At 40.0% G+C, this 19,722-nt stretch overlaps 1 protein-coding gene across 2 annotated transcripts; it reads left to right on the forward strand.

Annotated features, from left to right (window-relative positions):
* The first annotated feature begins 1,708 nt into the window (after positions 1-1,708).
* Positions 1,709-19,006, forward strand: firrm (FIGNL1 interacting regulator of recombination and mitosis). Of its 2 annotated transcripts, none has more exons than XM_053484589.1 (25): positions 1,709-1,993; positions 2,141-2,241; positions 4,112-4,152; positions 4,267-4,355; positions 4,453-4,557; positions 4,840-4,980; positions 5,304-5,466; positions 5,674-5,758; positions 7,189-7,327; positions 7,565-7,651; positions 8,269-8,333; positions 8,497-8,645; positions 9,625-9,754; positions 10,738-10,924; positions 11,211-11,293; positions 11,723-11,774; positions 12,963-13,052; positions 13,233-13,418; positions 14,754-14,870; positions 17,075-17,170; positions 17,653-17,766; positions 18,013-18,117; positions 18,230-18,310; positions 18,387-18,515; positions 18,651-19,006. In XM_053484589.1, the coding sequence occupies exons 1-25, from the start codon at positions 1,868-1,870 to the stop codon at positions 18,849-18,851; spliced, it is 2,862 nt and encodes a 953-aa protein (XP_053340564.1). In that variant the 5' UTR covers positions 1,709-1,867; the 3' UTR covers positions 18,852-19,006. The 2 variants fall into 2 exon arrangements, with proteins under 2 accessions (XP_053340564.1, XP_053340565.1); XM_053484590.1 differs by having other exon boundaries at positions 1,873-1,993; positions 2,134-2,241.
* The last annotated feature ends 716 nt before the right edge of the window (positions 19,007-19,722 follow it).

The raw sequence follows: 19,722 nt of genomic DNA on the forward strand, positions 1-19,722 counted from the left end.
AAAAAATTCTGTTCGATTGTGTCAAATGCTTTAAAATTAAATTTAAAAAGACAATAATTGAGTCAACATCAAATAAGTGTGCATAGTCCAATAGATCTAAAACGAGCCTAATGTTATTACATTTAGGCGTTTGGCAGACGCTCTTATCCAGAGCGACTTACATTTTTATCTCATTATACATCTGAGCAGTTGAGGGCCGCGCTCAAGGGCCCAACAGTGGCAACTTGGTGGTTGTGGGGTTTGAACCTGGGATCTTCCGAACCGTAGTCCAATGCCTTAACCACTGAGCGACCCCTGTCCCTATTATTACTGATGTAAAGTCCTTTCATAAAGCCTGGCTGAGGTTCTCCAATCACAGAAGTAAGCACTTTAAGTATATTAGCAAAAACCAAGGCTAGAATTTTATGGTCAATATTTAGTGTGATTGGATGCCAATTTTCAATAAGTAAGAGATCCTTGTCTGGCTTAGGTATTAAACAAATGACTCCCTGCTCCATTGATGCAATCATCTCTTTATCATGGATACTCAGGCTCGTAGCCGGGAGGGGTTCGGGTGGTTCGAACGACTCACCCCCCCACTGCCAAAGGTCCAGAATATTTTGTTATTGTTATTATTATTATTATTATTATTATTATTATTATTATTTTTAAACCAGATTAAAATTGTTGGGCATTATTTAAAATAAAACTTTATTACAAAACAATTTACAAAAAAAAAAACCTGACATGTGACAAGTCTGCGCAGCAACTGACGTTTTTTAAATCTGTGAGGCGGCATCCAGCGGTGTATAATATGGGTCGAAATGAGCAGGAGAGATGGAAGAGAAAGCAGGCAGCAGCATCATTATCGCAGAATATTGAACATATGTTCAAAAAGACTGCCAAACAGAATAAGTCTGTTACTACCTCAAGATCGAATTGCTAACGCTAGTTAAGTGGTAGCTAATCGTCAACCCCACATCACACACAGAATAGTTCTCTTGTGCCTTTTCTTGAGCAGTCTGAATGGCTATGACAAGTCTGTAACATCTTAAATAAACATTAACAGGCAGTAGTCTATCTGATGGATCTGTGAATTTATTATGTTAAATAATGTTAATCCATCAAAAAAAAAGAAAAGAAAGAACGACGAGTTTAATGCGTAAACAAACCTGCTTGACCATGCATAATATTAGGATTTATTAACATTTTATTTTAAATTAATAAATTATTATATTAAATTAGTAAATTTATTAAATTATTCTATTAACCATAGGCGATGCCGTCTAGTTTCTATACGCGGTGTAGACAGCATTCGAATGAAGTTTACCATTAATAATTGTTACATAAAACATAAAATAAAATAAGCCCACAAAAAATAATTTTTATCCATCCCACAGTCTTGTAAGTACATTAACTGATCATCTTTTCCCCGTAATATTTGTATATTATTATTACATAAAAAATTATTAATATTATTATAAAATATAAAATGAAAAAAGGTCCACTTAAAAAGAACACCCCCCCCCCCCCCCCCGCCCCCCGCACTAGGCTGGCTACGGGCCTGAAACTATTTGTTTAGTAACACAAATGCGCACACGCGCGCGCACATTGCAGACTTCTACGACGTAAAACGTTCTGACCAATCACAGACCCCGCGCGCTTTTTTACGTCACTGCACGCGCTAGCGCGCACTTTGTGGGCGATACCATTCTGTTTTTTGTTACATAAATTAAAATAGACAGATGTCGAATCCTCTTTAGATAGAGTTACAGCGCTGCTTTATTAAGTGTCATACGGTATTCTGAGGCACCAGCGAGTATTTTTTGAGCGACTTTCACCAAAATACCGTGTCAGACATGAGCACCTCCCCGCGGGTCAGAGCGGAATGGTCTCGGCCACACCGCTGCGGAAAGAAGAGGGCGATTTAAAACAGAAAGCGAGCAGGTTTTGTGCGTACACGGTATTTATTGAGGGATTTTTATGTTTTGTAGGTTCCTCTTATGGGTTAATGGTAAGTGTAATGTGTTTTTGCGCTGGTAATGTTACAGGAATGGCTTTGAGTTAGTTGAGTGTGTTTTGTCGGTTAGCTGTGAGGAGCTAAGAAGGTCAGTTAGCTTCTCGCGCATGCGCATTTGCAGTAACATGTCTTAGCCCGCAGGTGTTGACTGTGATGTCTCAGGCTGAACTACTGCAGGAGGTGGTGCAGTGGAGCCCGGGGACATGTCAACAGCAGCTGAAGGGGGTCCTGCCAAAACTCATCATATCCTTCAGATCCGCTTTCAACACACAGCGCATACATACACATAAAAGAGAGGTTTTGTCTGTACATTGGTCAGAAATCACTCTTTCACTTCTAACTTTAATGTTTCATACACTGAAGGACCAGAACTGATTTCTGTCTGTTCGTCCAGCCAGATTAAGTCTCAGAAATTAGTTAAACTTTTGCAGTACTTGGATATCTGCCTGAAGTTTAATCCGCACTATAAGTGACAACAGAATGTTCTAAATCTAATTTTATAAACAGTCATGTGGCAGATAATCTATTGCTCAATGTAAACATGCCTGCACCGTTAGATATTAATCAAAAAAGCTAAACTGAACATTAATACTGGAATACTTTATATTTTCACAGCACTGATGTGGCGTAAGTGAATTTTAACATGCTGGAGTTGTTTTAAGACAAAAATTAATCTTTATCCTACCTACTTTTCCGATTTCTTATTGGCTGACGACGAAAGAAGTACAACTTGGCGTAAACAAGGACAGAAAAAAAAATCTTTGTATTAATAAGTTCAGACATGAGAGAAAGACAGACATGTACATGGGCCTCAACCTGAAATAATAATATCACTGATTACATTAAAAACTATCAGATGATTAGACTATTTTTAGCTTTAACATTCAACTAGTTTCTAAACTCTACAAAAAAAAAGAGATGGGTACTTCAGCTAATTAAAAACAACACACACACACACACACACACACACACACGTTAGCATGATTCTTTCTGAGATGTAACCTCTAGTACAACCCTCTCTCTCTCTGAGACACGACAGACACGAATATGTTTTGTTATTTTTTATTTTTAAATTAACTCATATTTATGCAAAAAAAAGAGAAAGTCTCAGACCGGAGATACACTCTTCAAATTATAACTATTTCAATAATTATTCTTACTCTGGTTATATAAAAACGTCTGTTAGCTGCTTTGTTTCTTCAGCGCTTTGTGAACGAAAATGCAAGCGAAAATGAATGCATGAAAGAAAAGCAGCGTGCACTGATTTGTGATTTTGCAAGATGGGTACTGAAATAACTCACAGCAGAGCATAAACAGAAGTGTTTGGATATCTGTAAACAAAACTTGGATTTTAATACTCTAAGGAAGGTGAAAGTTTCTTGAAGAGAATAATTACTGGTGTCGAGACATGGATTCATCACTACAAGCCTGACAATAAAAGTATGGATTGGAAACAATCACCGACCGAGAAAAAGTTCACAAGTAAACCGTCTTTTCTTGGATGCTCAAGGGTCAGTATTGGAACATTATCAGAAAAGAAGTTCAACAATCAACAGTGCTTGTTACGATGGGATGCCTATTGAAGAGCTGAAGCGTAACCTTATTAGATGAAACACAGAGGACTGCTATCCAAGGACATTGTGATCTTGCATGGCTATCTCCATCCACACACTTCTGCCCACTTTGTCGATACTCCGCAAAAACTTTAATTTGAGGTGTTAAAGCATCCTCCCTATAGTCCTCATTCGCTCCAACTGACTTTTACCTATTTGGTCGCCTGAAAGCACCCCTATGAGGATGAAGATTCACTTCTGACGAAGACCCAATGGCAATGGTGCATTTGTGGCTCAAAACTCCGTATAAAACATTTTTTAGTGAGGGAATACGAAAGCTTGTTAACTGTTGGGCAAAGTGTGTTTAAAAGAAAAAAGATTAGTTAGAAAATTATTCATTTGTCTTTTTTAAATGTTCATGAAAATAAATTCTAGAGTGCAGATCATTTTTGAATTACCCTTGTAATTGAATTACTATCACTGTTATTGCTGTCACACCCTTTGTAAAACAAAGTTTAGCCTTAGAAGACACACAGACCTAACCTCCTTAACTGTTGTACTCCATTCATCGTGACACAAACAGCTGGAATGAGCACATAAGTAAGTATGTTAACTGGTACTGTACACCTAGTGATGAATCAGTGATAAACCTGTTAGTCTCTGTAATGTAATACTTCTCTGATATAATGTGTGATGCGTGATGGTTTGTTACAGATGTTCTGCAGATTATAGTAGACCTGTTTCTTCCTCATCTCCCTCTGTCAGAAATTGAGGAAGAATGTTTCTCCAAAGTCCTACCCAAGGTGAGGTGTCTCTCTGTACACCTACCTGAATGTGTGTTTCTTTTACACATCTGCATTAATCTTTCTCTGTGGACATGTCGTGTGCTCTTGGATGCAGGTGGTGGCGATGTTTTCTGGTCTTTTGGAGGAGATTTCCAAGCAAATCGGAGACCTGTCCAGCCAGAACACTGAGATGCAGTCGTTCCTCAGGAGTATTCTGCAGGTTCACTAAATAACATTTTGCTAGAGAAGCTCAGTGTTGAGTATTACAAGAATTTGAATGAAATTAATGACATTGTGTCAAACCACTGAACTGGAATAAGAATCACAGTCCTAAAAATCCTGTCAAAAACAACATGCTGAAAAGTGAATCAGCATGTTGTTATTTCATGGCTCTTGTGGTCTCCACTGTTGACCGTTAGAATACAGTTTATTCAACTTACAGCACCTGAATCACTTCTCCTGCAGGATTTGCTGTTAATGGTTGTAATGGTTATGTCTGTAGATGATGGTGCAGACTTTGGAGGCTCTGTCTGCCTGTGTGCGTCACGTGTCTGCTCTTGGTGAGGCAGTCCCCCTGGACTCTATCCGGTCTCTGCCCTTATGTGTCCTCCATGTCTTAAAGGACACTTTCCAGCACTGCAAGGTACAGCTTGCTTGTTCTTTACTTTAAACACATAAATGATCATAGCTTGCTTGTGCTCTGCTTTAAACACATAAATGATCATAAATGAAAGTCAGTCATATTGACTCAGATAAGTGGAATAAGCATGAAGAGAATAGTTAATACTTTTGTGAACTTACGGGGGTAAGCACCGATTCGATGTCAGTGGCTGAGTCGGAATTCTGAGTAGAAGAAGTGGTCATGTTTGACCATATTGACAGTCAATCTCTGTGGAAACAATTTACTGGAATTTTGAAGACACATGATGTAAATTAAGTAAAGTGTAATTACGGTTTGTTTTGCAGGATAGTGAGGTTGTGTACAGCGGGAGACTGTCGCTAGTGGGGGATCTGCTCCAGGGCCTGTTCAGAGAAGCCTACTCCCTGCAGAAGTGCCTAATGGAGCTGCTGGATAAGATCAGACTGGTGAACAGTGCTTCTGAAGAGGAAGTATCTGATATAGTCACAGGTGTGTCGATCAGAGCATTTCCCTTTTAATCCTTTATGTCCTAAATTTTATTCAGGATATTTTAAACCATTCACTTATTTCAGTAAAATTAGTATTAACAGTATTTAGCCTTAGACAGAGGAATGTTTGGCCAGGCCTCCTGAAGGTTTTGGGAATCAAACTGATTCATATATTTTTATTTAAAGGCAATTTTTTTTTCTTCTGCAGTGATTCACAGTTTGTTGGACATATGCTCAGTTATATCTAATCTGGATATTGCTCTGCATGCAAACACATGGAAGGTCATCATCAAGTAAGTAAAACTGACCTGAATTACTGGTAACATAAACAATAAACTGGATAGAATTATTAAAAATGCGTATGCCCCATCATCAGGAGATCGCTGGTTCGTTCCCCGGGTGATGCTGTAACCTCTCACAGCCGGAGGTCTAGAGGGAGCTGATTGGCCGAGCTCTCTCAGGGGGGAGGGATGAGAGGTACTTAGTGCTCCCACATTAATCACTGCTATACAGCCAATCAGGGGCGTCTGTGAGCTCGCGCACGCGGAAGGAGCGGATAGCGCTGTCTTCCAAGTGTGTTACTCCGCCCCTAACGGTGCGTGAGCGAGCAGTTCGAAAAGATCCGGTCGGCTGACGTCACACGGTTCAGAGGAAACACGTGATAGTCTTCAGCCCTTCTGACTGAGTGGTAGTATTAGCCTTAATGTGGGAGCCCCCTAGTGACTGGGAGGAATTGGCCACGACTAAATTAGGGAGAAAATCGGGAAAAAATCAAAAAACAATGCGTATAACCAGATAACAAAAGGTTGTTGGAAGAGGACTTCGTTTGAGAGAGAGAGAGAGAGAGAGAGAGCATTTTAGAGAAACTAAACAAAACAGTGTGCACGTACCAAGGCTTAATTTAAACTTGCTCAGAAAATTTTATACACTGATCAAAATATCTAAAATATCACTGATTTTGTGGGGCGGATTGTTGGTGGCAGATCTAATGCGGATATGTGTAGAATTCCTGTAATAGCTAATTGAGAGAAAACAAATCATGTGCACACAGATTGTACACACACGGATGAATTTGTTGGTGCTCTTCCATTAAAGAAAGAAAAATCCACAACAGTTAAATATCTTGAATCTGACAAAAAAATAATAAAAATAATTACTAATGTTAAATAATGAAAATCTGACATTGTTTTTAAATTTTGATTTAGCAGAATAATTTAGTTGCTATTAAATAATAATTTAGAACAAAAAAAAAAACGTCCTGGGCAAAAAATGTATGCACCGTTAGCTTAATATTTTAAGCATGTTTTAACTCTTTCCCAAGATGTTCCATAGGATTTAGATCATGGTCATAGAAGGCCACTTCAGAATGCTCCAATGGTTTGTTCTTAGTCATTCGTATGTAATTTTTGTTATATGTGTTGCGAGTCATTCATCCCATAACCTGCAGATTGAGCTTACTCACACAGGGCAGTATGCTTCACTCCAGAATGTCTTGAGTTTTCATTGTACCCTGCATTGATTCCCCCTCCATATGTATTATGTTATTCCCTAGATGAATGATTTTCTAATTAAAGACAGTAAAGTCAAAAGCAAAATTGTCATAGTTTTTTTTTTTTTTACTGTCTTTAATTACAAAATTATTCATCTAGTGAGTAACACAATACATATGAATGAATATTCACACTCTAAATGTGTCAAGAATTTATCAACCTTTTTTTTCTAGGCAGAGTGTGAAGCACCAGTCTCTGGTGGAGGAGCAGTTGCGGCACAGTGACCTTGTCACTTTGTTGTGTGAGGACATGCTGGCCTCAGTGCAGAACTGTCTGGAGCTGGCTGAGCAGATGCAGCAGTCAGGTCTGAAGGTACCGCACATGTAGGATTGTCCATAATCAGAAACACAGCACTTAAAGTGGCACTAAAAGTGGACATGTAGCTAACAGGAGGATCTAGTATGCAACTGATGTATGCAATTTGTTTGAATATCCATGTAAACAGTACATATTTAAATGTTCAGAGATTAATAATTAGTAAGTGTCTTGGATGTACAATGTCTGGTTGTGTCAGAAACTAAACCACATTATATGTATATTTTTTTAAAGGAAATGCAGTGCCCTGAATACAAGGTTTTCCAAAAAACCATGAAGATGTGCAGGTTTTTTGCCAACACATTGGTCCATTACATAAAGGTAGAGTTTACATGCACTTTATCATATACTGGTCAGCTACAGTACAACATTAACACCACCTACAGGTGAACTGAATAAAAGCTCATCTGTGCTGGTGGGGTCAAAGGACCAAGCCTGTTTTGATCCCTGGGGCATGGGAACAGCCTGTTCTGGTCTGTACGCACAGAAAAGCCAATGCAGCACAATCAGCTGAAAAATGTTAATGCTGGATACGATAACCTGCCGCGGGGTGATCACAGCAGGCAAGGAGTTCAAGGTTGTGTATCCAGCTTCCAATCTCACAGCTCTCAATCTGTTTGAGCACACGTGGAATATGCTACAAGAAAAGCCCACCCCGCATCCCACAGCACCCAAAGGATCCACCAGACTCCACAGCACACCCCTTGTGGAGTCACGCCCCAAGGAGCTAGAGCTGTTCAGGCAACACAAGAGGCAATACAATAACGGGCTTAATGTTTGGGTGTTAATGTTATGGCAGATCTGTGTGTGTGTGTATATATATATATATATATATATATATATATATATATATATTGTAATTATAATTTATTATATGTAACTATAAATTGTTACTAATTTTAGCTTCATACCTATATATTTTTGTTTTATTTTGACAGGAATTTAATCCATTTCTTTCAAAGTTCTGTAGTCGTTTTCACCAGTTGTACCTGCGAGTGCTCAGGTAACCTCATATCATTCACTCGCACTAGACACAACATTTACTGAGTGAAACTTTTTAGTCTACTTTTTGGCCAGTTCTGTTCATTTTCAGTATTAATGTATTTGGTACTTTCTTTTCTTCCTTTGTCTCTTTCTATTGGTCTGTCTCTTATTTCCATCCACAGTAAATTTCCTCCTTGCCCCTCAGCCCCATCCGTTCCTGTTGGCATGGGTGAAGAGCTGAGTAGTGCTATTTTGGTTCCCATGGATGCTATGCTGGCACAGCTTTTACCCATGAGGTCTTTTGTTGAGAGTGTCCTGTCCGCGAACCACAGTAAGGCCATGGCACTTGTCTCTCAGTGCTCACCTCAACCATGCATCAATTGAGTTTAGATAGTTATTCTGAGTTATTTGGAAACATTTGAATGGGATCAGGAAACAGCCCATGTCAGCGGAAAAGTTTTGTATGAATAGCTTGAGGAGAGGCGAGGTCTCTGGTCATTTATATAATGTACTATCTGTCAGTAAATGACACACACTGGCCTTGTGGGTGTTTAAGTGTCAGAGATATTTTGTTTTCGTGTGAGAGTTTTAAACTCCAGTGGTTAGCCATGACAGTTTTAAAAAAAATATACATCCTGTGCTTTATCCATCAGGACAATGTGCTAGTAATAGTCTCTGATCTCTGACCTACTATAATATTACAGAGTTATTTGCTAAGCAAACGTGTTTTCACACACTTGTACTTCTGTATTACATTGTGTTAGAGTTCATTCCCCTCACCTGGTGTTAAAGAATGAGTTGAGATTTTAGTTTCTGTTGCCTTGTACCTCCAGGGTCGAGGGTTTGATTCCCACCTCGGGTCTGTGTGCATGTTTTCTCTGTCTTTGGCACTTTTTCTTCCGGGTTCCTCCCAAAGTCCAAATACAATTGCCTGTAGTGTGCGTGTGTATGTATGTGCGCACGAGTATATATGTTTGTGTGTGTGCGCACGTGTATGTATGTTTGTGTGTGCGCGCATGTGTGTATATGTGTGTGCGCGCATATGTGTGTGTGTGTGTGTGTGTGTGTGTGTGTGTGTGTGTGTGTGTGTGTGTGTGTGTGTGTGTGTGTGTGTGTGTGTATGTTCACCCTGCGATGGATTGGCACCCTGTTCAGGGGGTGTACCCCGCCTTGTGCCCAAAGTCTCCTGAAATAGACTCCAGGCCTCTGCAACCCTGTAACAGGATAAAGCTGTGTAGAAAATGAATAACATGCTAAAAAGCATATCTAGCAGTATTTGGTAAAAGTTTGTTGTCTTGCTGTGTGTTTAGCATACAGTCCGGAGCACGCTCTGCCACAGTGCCTCCTGCTGGTGAGTGTGTTGGGGAAGCTCAGCGCCCAGACGGATGAGATACGGTGTCTCTGGTATGATGGCAGTCAGTTCTCAGAGGAAACACTCAGGTGTGCTATTAATATTCCTCTTATTTAGCAGTAGGTCAACATTATGAATTTGTTTCATGTAAACCAATTGGAGCACTTTCCCGTTAAACTCTTTAGCACAAAAATCATTTGCATAATAAATATTGGCATACAGGGTGGGCCAAAAGTCTGGTTCAATCTACTGGAAAATTTTAAAGTAACTGCTCTACGTAAAGATTCCTGGCATGTGTACAAATGAGTTCATAAGTGCATGTGTATGTGTTAGTTTTAGTACCATCTAGAGTCTGAAATAAAAGATGCCCGTGGATCCAGATTTTTGACACCTTCTGTATAAATAAAAGGTATAAATAGTATAAAATCAGTTCTAAGAGAATCCAGTAATCTTCTCCCCAAATCCAGTTTTAATCTTTTTTTTCCCAGGTTAGGGCCATTATGAAAGCTTTACAGTGATTATTGCGTATTTTGGATGCCTTCAGCACTGTTTTGCAATGTAGAAATAAATAAAAGAAAAGACCTTGGAATTAGAAGATGTCCAAACTTTTGACTGGTACTGTTTATATACACTTGAACCTGGGATTTTCCGAACCGTAGTCCAATGCCTTAACCACTGAGCTACCCCTGGCCCAGCATTAATATTGAAAAGTATAAAACAATATTTTAAACAAATATTTCACTTCATTAACATGTGACTTCTTCCCTGTCAGATAAGTTATAGTTATGAGAATGTTGGGAGTGTTTACTCTATTGTCCAACTCTACTGTTCTTTAAGACATTGATACGCACACACACACACACACACACACATGAGTACCTACTGTGTGTTTATTTTTAAACTACACACTCCTACTACTAACTTCGACTGTTTAAATATCAGTGTAATGATTTGGTTATTAAATGGAGAGACTATGTTGGCCAGTTTGGTGACTGTTCTGTTGCTGGAGGGGGACACCAGTGGCCCTGTCTTACATCTGTGTTGATGTTACTTGTTTCCCCCCACTCTTCAGGCTGTCTGTCTTTGAGGCAATTTTTCTGAGTTTCCGCCAGTGTTTATTAGAGAGGGCTGTTCCTGTACGGGTACCTGGGGTGATGATTCGTGGCCAGGCTCAGGGCTCAGTGAGCCTGCAACAGCATGTGTGTGTGCACCTGTGTGGCTGTGTGGCAGCGCTGCCCGCTCGACACTTCCCAAAACTGGTAAGTACAGTACTGTCTGGAGTACTACTGTATCGTCTCCTGGGTTCAGGGGTTCTGAGAAGGTTCTTGTGGTTAACACTTTACAACCCACAAGCCTGGACTAGGGTCTATAATAGTCTGGTTATAATAAAATGATGCAGGGGCGCATCCGAGCCATGATCCATCACCATACAAGAGCAGGGTCGGGCACCTGGGATCTGCCCTCTACACAGAAATGGATGGATGTACATAAGATGTGTAGAGGAAGTGATGTCTCATCTGACTGTCCTCTCTCTGACATTGTTAGGAGCGGTCATTGTTAGACGCTGTGCTGCAGGCAGACACCCAGACGGCCGTATTAGCCACTGACGTCTGGTGCTTTCTGGCACGGTGAGTGTGTGCACACCCAGCAGTGACTGCAAAGTTTCCGTAACTCACATTGAGTCAGCTACACAAACAGTCAAAGTGTATTCCATATGTTATTCATAAGAAAACTACATAAATGAAAACAAGCTGGGGTTTTCCAACCAAACGTCCTTCCAGGATTAACTGTGATTACCTGACGATTAAAGCCTGCTTTAAATACAGCTACAAAAAAATCTTTTGACCGGGACTGAGTTAAATAATCATGAAGTCCAAGAACATGTGCTCACGGAGTGGGGCTTCATAAGGAAGTTAGAGCAGACATGACAAGCCAAGTGAACGAATGTCTGTACTTAAAGCTCTAACGCACATTAACATACTGTAGCTCACAAAAGTTTATCGAGTGCATATATGAGTGATGTTTTAACTTTACTTTTCTTCCCTGTGTGTGTTTAGATATGGCACTCCTGAGTTATGTTTGCACCACGTTCTCCTCGTCGCTCACCTGGTGAGTGCAGGCAGCTGAATGTGACCTTTCTTTCTGCGCTCTCAGAGATTTTAGAAGTCTCTCCTGGGAGTGATAGGATTAAGCTCTTTGTCTCACCAACACCCCAACAGAGGTGACAATTGGTGTCAAATCTGTTTTGGGAAGTGGACACCTGTCTGTTCAAGCTCATGCTACTCGTAGCTGTAGTGTATGTAGATGTGATATCTAGACTGTTGTGTGTGTGTGTGTATTAATCTCCAATACTAAGAAAGCACAAAAGTCAACATTCTAGAATTAACTAATTATATTTTGCAAAAATATGTTTAGGTCTGTACAAAGTAATATAAAATTTTAGCTATCATAAGTTAAATTCCATTTTTATCACTCTCATTTTGGTTACTATTCCTGACGTCTGGAATACACAGACATCACCAGACACTGGCTTTCCTTTTTTGGTCATGTTCTGCTCATGCTTTTTCTGCAGCTTTCTTCACATTCTGCTTCTTCTTGGGGCAGTTTGTTTCCTTAGTTTCTTCTTCAGCTCATGTGGTTTCAGATCAGGTGACAGACCAGCTACTGCAGAACATTCCACTTCTTTGCCTTAAAGTCTTAGGTTGCTTTTAAAGGTCAGCTCGTTGTCCATCTGTACTGTGTGAAATATCTGTCTGAATGTGTTATAATCACCATTTACTCCGAGTTCATCCCTCTGCTTTAGACAGCAGTCACATCAATAAATATGACCGAACCAATTCCACTCTCACTCACTCACTCTCTCGCGCACACACACACACACACACACACTATACCACCATGAGGTACACTTTAGACCATGAGCACTTCCTTCCTTTTACCTCACATTTCTGTTCCCGTCATTTATCCAGACAGCTAAAATAGACTTAAATCATGTGTCCAGCAGCTTAAGCTTTGCCAAAGGTCATGTTCAAGGTCGTGCATCATTTCCTTGGACAATAATTCCAAGGAAAACTGCCATTTCAAGACCTTAACTTTTCAAAGTCCTGACCTCACCCAGCACATGACTGTTACTCAGGCCCTGGTCGAAAAAAAAAAACTTTTTTTTTTTTCTTTTCCCACAAATGTACTAGAACACTGTTTTTATTTGAGAGATGTTTTTGTTTAGTTTTTTAATTGTCCCTTGGCAACTGTAATTGTTCTTTAGTGACCCATTCTGTCTTTCTGTTGTATTTGTAGATAAAGTCATGTTCGGGGGCGAGTTATCAGTTGACTCATTTGGGATTGCTGCTGAGACGCCTGCTTTTTCTTATGACTCCAAACCACCAGGTCTTACACGCACGCACATGCGCACACACACACACACGCACGCACATGCACACACACACACACACACACACACACACACACACACACACACACACACACACACACACACACACATCATACTGGAAACAGTAATAATTTAGTGTGTTGTTGAACAATGCATTGTGTGTGTGTTTCTCTTAGTTGGAGTTGGTTGAGTGTTTTTTGCCATCTAAGGAAGAGAACCTGAGTGTGTGGAGTCCTGTGCTGCTAAGTAGTCTGTGCTCAGATGTGCGTGCTCGTGTGGTGAGGGAGGTCTTGAGTAGCGCCCGAACTGCCCTTGATGCTTGGCAGGCCACGGGATGCCGGCTGGGGAAGATACACACACTGGTAAGGGCATCACTGAAAGCTTCGCTTCTTTATCAGAGGTTCAGTAGCTACCAGCAGCTCTCCTCACAGCTCACCTTGTGTGATTCCTGTTCAAACTGCTTTAAAAAGGCAATGTATAATGATGATTAACTCCTAATTAGGGTTTAATAGTACCGTGGGCCGCTTACACTGGAAACATCAAACAGGATATCTGTTTGTGCGAGTTTATCTAAAATAATTCCAGTACTGATGATGGGCAAGGCTACGGTATTGTGTTGAGTGTTTCCAAACTGACCCTGAATAAACTTTGATAAGAGGATTAAATAGAAATCCAAAACAGTCCAGTGCATTTATAACATTGGGACCCTGGGGAAATCAGGGACGCTTGATTTGATTTTTTTTAGACCACTTGCTATTATTTCATGACTAAGAGTTCTCTTAAACATAACTGAAATATCTAAAGTGTCCATTACCGTTTCCTCTTCAGTGGTGGTGAGAGACATGCATTAATAGAAGAACACACACATCATTTACTTTTATAATTTATATCTTAATACTCAGATGTGAAATATGTCAATCAACTACGATGTGTGTAAGTGTAAATGTCAAATGTATTGAATGGATAAGATGTTTTAAGTGTGTGTGTGTCAGAGACAACAATCTGAAGGCATTAAAAAAAAAAAAAGGAGTTTTTTGAGAGAGTTTGACAAAAACGTGGATATTAAAAGTGACAAATTATGATTTTGTTAGTTTGTCAAAATTATTATGCTGCCCCTGAAACCGGTTCATGCACTGGTATGGACATGACTGTGACTTTTGTTACATCAGATATTAACTTCTGATGATATTCAGCTTTAAAATTTCATCTTGAGAATTTCAAATTAAGTTTTATTTTTCAGTTTTTCAAACTGATGAACATATTCTCCTAGGGGAAAAGCATTCCCCTATTGTCCAGGCATGTAAAGTTGAATCCTGGTTATGCCACAGCTATCTGTGACTGAGAGACATGACCCACTTACCCATGCAGTCAGGGTAGGAGTGGCGCGTTCACTCCCGTCTGTCACTCAGACTGACCATGCCAATCATAGCCATCTGTGAGCTCATGGGAGGGAGATGAGGGTGTTACACTGCCCGGTGATGCAGCATGAGCGACAGCATAAAAAGATACGTTTCGGAGGAAGAGCCCTAATGGGTGGTAGATGATGATGTGTGTGATGGAGGGTTAGCAGTAACTGAACTTCTAAATTAAAAGAAATAAGTAAATGCTATACTCCTCAGTGTTGGCTGTGTAAAAAAAAAATAAAAAAAAAAAAAAAGGGCTTGCTGTACTCTCCCTCTTATTTCTCTCTGTTCCAGAACAAGTCACTAAGTTGTTTGTTGGTGGTGGTCCGAGGCGAGCCCCTGCAGCCCGAGTGTACAACTTCTTCACTACATATTGTTCATCAGCTGTGGAACTGCATGGATCCTGTCCAGGTTAAAGGACAAACACATGACAAATGGAAATGTTTTATCATGTTTGTAACAGTTTATAACAGTATATGCAATCCATAGTATGTTATAGTAAATGTATCACCTTATAATATTATGAAATATACAGTGGTACCTCGACATACGAACGCCCTGCTTCATGAACTCTCGACCTCAAGAACTGAAATTTTGCAAGTAATTTGCTTCAGCAAACAAGCGACTGAACCACAGTAAGGGTGTGAGAAAATGTTAAATATGGTATGAGGTGGTTTGGTTTGTAAGTCTGAGCATGTAATGTCTGCTCATGTTCTAGACTAAAATGAAAGTTCTTTCTTAGGCACGACTCTGCTCTAATCTCACAGAGTGCTGCTGTTTTGTCTCATACTGATGGAGGAAAACTAGTTGAGTAATTCTAACTAGCCAAAATAAATCCAGAATAGATCAGAACCAATGCTTCTGGTGTTTGTCTACAGAAGTCTCAAAAGTCCAACCCCATGCTATATACAGTGAGGTCAATAAGTATTTGATCACCCTGTGATTTTGCAAGTTCTCTGAATTACTGTGTCAAATAAGTGTTTGATCACGTAAGTCAATTTTTTTTTAATATTTGGTACAGAAGCCTTTGTTAACAATTACAGAGTTAAAACGGTTCCTGTAGTTCCTCACCAGGTTTGCACACACTGCAGGAGGGATTTTGGTCCACTCCTCCATACAGATCTTCTCTAGATCTGTCAGGTTTCGGGGCTGTCGCTGAGCAACACAGAGTTTTAGCTCCCTCCAAAGATTTTCTATTGGATTTAGTTCTGGAGACTGGCTAGGACACTCCAGAACCTTGATATGCTTCTTACGGAGCCACTCCTTGGTTTTCCTGGCTGTGTGCTTTGGGTCATTGTCATGTTGGAAGACCCAGCCACGACCCACCTTTAATGCTCTGACTGAGGGAAGGAGGTTTTTGCCTAATATGTCACAATACATGGCCCCATTCATCCTCTCCTTAATACAGTGCAGTCGTCCTGTCCCCTGTGCAGAAAAACACCCCCAGAGCATGATGCTTCCAGCCCCATGCTTCACTGTACTGTAAGTATGGTATTATTGGGATGATACTCATCATTCTTCTTCCTCCAAACATGGTGAAAAAGTTCTACTTTGGTCTCATCTGACCACAGGACTTTCTCCCATGACTCCTTTGGATCATCCCTGGCAAACTTCAGACGGGCCTGGACATGGGCTGACTTAAGCAGGGGAACCTTCCGTGCGATGCAAGATTTTAATGACGTCTTATTGTATTACTGATAGTAGCCTTGGAAACGATGGTCCCAGCTCTCTTTACAGCATTGACCAGCTCCTCCCGTGTAGTTCTGGGCTGATTCTTCACCATTCTAAGCATCAATGATACCCCACGAGGAGAGATCTTCCGTGGGGCCCCAGTCCGATTTTGTCCAATTGACAGTCATCATTAGCCTCTTTCATTTTCTGCCAATTGCTCCCACAGTTGTTCTTTTTTCACCAAGCTGCTTGGCAGTTGCCCCGTAGACCTTTCTAGCTTTGTGAAGCTCTATAATTTTGTCTCATGTGTCTTTTGACAGCTCTTTGGTTTTGCCCATGTATCTACTTAGACTTTTGCTAATTGTGGGGTCACAGGTGTCTTCTTGACAGCTAATGGCCTCAAACAGGTGCTACTAATTTAGAATCATGAGCAGAGTGTAGCTGGACTATTTAAAAGCACAATAACAGGTCTTTGAGTTTCAGAAATCTGGCTGATAAGCAAGTGATCAAATACTTATTTGACACAGTAATTCACAAATAAATTGTTAAAAAAAAAACATACAATGTGATTTCCGTATTTTTCTGTTTAGATTCTGTCTCTCACAGTGTAAATACACCTATGCTGAAAATTGTAGACCCTCCATGATTTCTAAGTAAGAGAACTTGCACAATCACAGGGTGGTGAAATACTTATTCACCTCACTGTATATATAATATATCATTATTATTAGTTTTTTTTTCCCTAATTAGTTCAGATTCTGATGCATGACTATCTGAGGTGGTGTGTGTGTGTGTGTACAAGTTTTAATAGAATTCTGTCTTAGCCTCTTGTATTCTAACTAATCCATTGTTTTTAAAGAACTTTAACTCCATGTGCTGTAGCTTAGACACGCAGCTCATTTTATAATATTGTAGACCTAAAAATTTTTTTTCCTTGTTTCTAGATTCAGACCCACCCCTCCCTTCAGTGTACCTTGAGGCTTCTTCTGTCCATTTCAGGGAAGTTGATAAAAAGTATTGAACCACAGGCCATAGTTCAGGTAACAGGTTCAGCATGTCCTCCTTCACCCGTTTATATTTTCTTTCCAAAAGTTAAACATTTGCCAACACCAGCTCTTTCCTTTTTTTTTTTTTACTTTTTTTTCCATCATATAACAATATCAAATATGTCAAAATTGTGAAGTAACACACATGGAGTTATGTGGTAAGAATGATGAGAGCTTTGCTAAAAATCACTCAGCATTTTGACACTCAGCATACTGTATAGAGGAACTTGTTCAAGACTGTTGGAAAATCATTCCAGGTGATGACTTAATGACGCAGGCTGAGAGAATGCTAAAAGTGTGTAAACCTCTCATCAAAGACAAAAGTAAAAACTGTTTATTTTGACAAAAATTTGTAATGCAGTGTAAAAGGAAAGCCCTTTGATGAGTAGGTTTGTCCAAGCTGGTACTGTATATACAGGATACAGTTTATCAGCAATGTAGCATTGTTTTGTGTGTGTGTGTGTGTGTGTGTGTAGGGATTTTCCTGTCTCACTGGCCTGAATCTACAAATGTGCCCGGATGACTTGGTGCTGGCTGCTTTAGAGTATTTGGCCTCCATAGGGAAAGTGTACATTCCTTCTGATATTCAGGTACTGATATACCAGTTTTAAGGATAGGATATCTGTCCTGGAAAGAATTTGCTATATTTATTTTCAGTGTTTGTTCAGGTATAAAAATGTTCAGTACACACACTATGCTCGTACCATTGCTCTTAGTAAAATGTTCCTAGTAAAGCTTTAGATTTTTTTATTTATTTAAGAACTATTGCTGCTTTCGTGATGAATTTGTAAAAGTCTGCTTCGATGAGTCTGACTGTCTTTCCCTTATGTTTGTAGTTTCAGGTGCTGCCCCGACTCAGCTGCCTGTTCAGCACACTACTGAATCACGAGTCCTGGCTGCTCCATCAGCACACACTGGAAGCTTTTGCAATGTTTGCTGAGGTTAGAATCTCTTAATAGTCCAGAAATACTCCATTCAAACATCCTTACACTTAATAAGTGTTCATTTTTAATTTAACACTTGTTTAACATCTAGTGTTGCTACTTTTTTAAGGCCACCAATCATGAAGAGATCCTCTCTCAAAGCCTGACCACAGAGGAGACAAAGAGCAAAGTGGTGAACTTCCTTAGTAAAGTATGTGTCTGTGTGTCATTAGAGAATGTGTTGACTGAATGAGCTGCAGATGATCAGTGCATAATTATTTGTGCAGATCATTGCAGGCCAGCAGGTGATGGGAGTCCGCATCGAGAGGCTGAGGGCTGAGGCAGCAGTGATTGAAAAACACAGTGACAGACAGGAGAGAAGGGAAATGACACCTGAACAAACATCTGTTGCTGAGGTGATGCACATTGTGATGTTTTTATACACACGCTAACACACACTATGCGACACATAGCTTGATCAGTTTGAAACGCTGTACTGTTAACCACTGATACAGACAACATGCTGACTTCCGCCTGCGTTTCCCCACCAGCCATCTGCCAAGCGCCCTCGGCAGGAGTCCTGTACAGAGGACGAGTACGAGCGCTACCTCACGGCAGCGGAAAGTGCTCTGAGGGCACTGCAGGGTATCGAAGGTGCAGCTTTTCCCCTTCCACAGTGGGTAACATCAAGACTGCAAGCCTTACAAACACTGATCACAGAAATCAGCAGCAATGGTCCCCATCCATCCTAACAATGAATCTCAGCAGCTTATCCTGGTTCTCTCAGTTTCTCTGGATGTTTCAGCTGTAATTAAATAATGCCACTAAGAGAACATTTTTAAAAAGTTAGTTTTTTTGTATTAACTTTCTCTCTACTATTTGTACATTAAATGTATATCTCACCTAATACTCTTCCCAGTGGTCTTTTAAAATTCTTATATTCACTTTCTACAAGTTATTTATAACTCAGATTCTATTTATTACTAAGACACAAACAGTACTTTTGGAGTACATGTACATTAGTTACTTGCTGAGCCTCCTAAAGAACAATTCAATTCAATTTTATTTATATAGCGCTTTTAACAATGGTCATTGTCTCAAAGCAGCTTCACACAAAAAAAATTTAAGAATTTTATTTTTTTTTTTTTCTAGAAAAGAAAAGAAAAGAAAATATTTGGAAGTGTGTATGTGTGAGAAAAATGTGTCTAGATTATAATGAAATGAATGAATGAATGAAATGTCTCTGATGAGCAAGCCAAGGGTGACGGCGACAGTGGCAAGGAAAAACTCCCTGAGATGGTAATAGGAAGAAACCTTGAGAGGAACCAGACTCAACAGGGAACCCATCCTCATGTGGATGATAACAGATAGAAACTAGAGAGGTACATTTCCTGAAGAAAATGTGAGTGGTTCTTGCCGTGGCGAAACTCTGGCCCTCCATATCTCCACGACAATGGGATCTTGATAGCAACATGCTAATATAGCTAGCATCAAGCTAGCACCATGCTAATCAGCTAAACATCGTGCTAATTACACTAGCATGATGCTAGGAACATTCTATACATGTTATTAGCGAAAAGTTAGCATAATGCTAGTGACATGCTAATAGCGTTAGCATCATGC

This window comes from Clarias gariepinus, chromosome 23, assembly GCF_024256425.1.
Source record: "Clarias gariepinus isolate MV-2021 ecotype Netherlands chromosome 23, CGAR_prim_01v2, whole genome shotgun sequence".
Classification (NCBI taxonomy): domain Eukaryota; kingdom Metazoa; phylum Chordata; class Actinopteri; order Siluriformes; family Clariidae; genus Clarias; species Clarias gariepinus.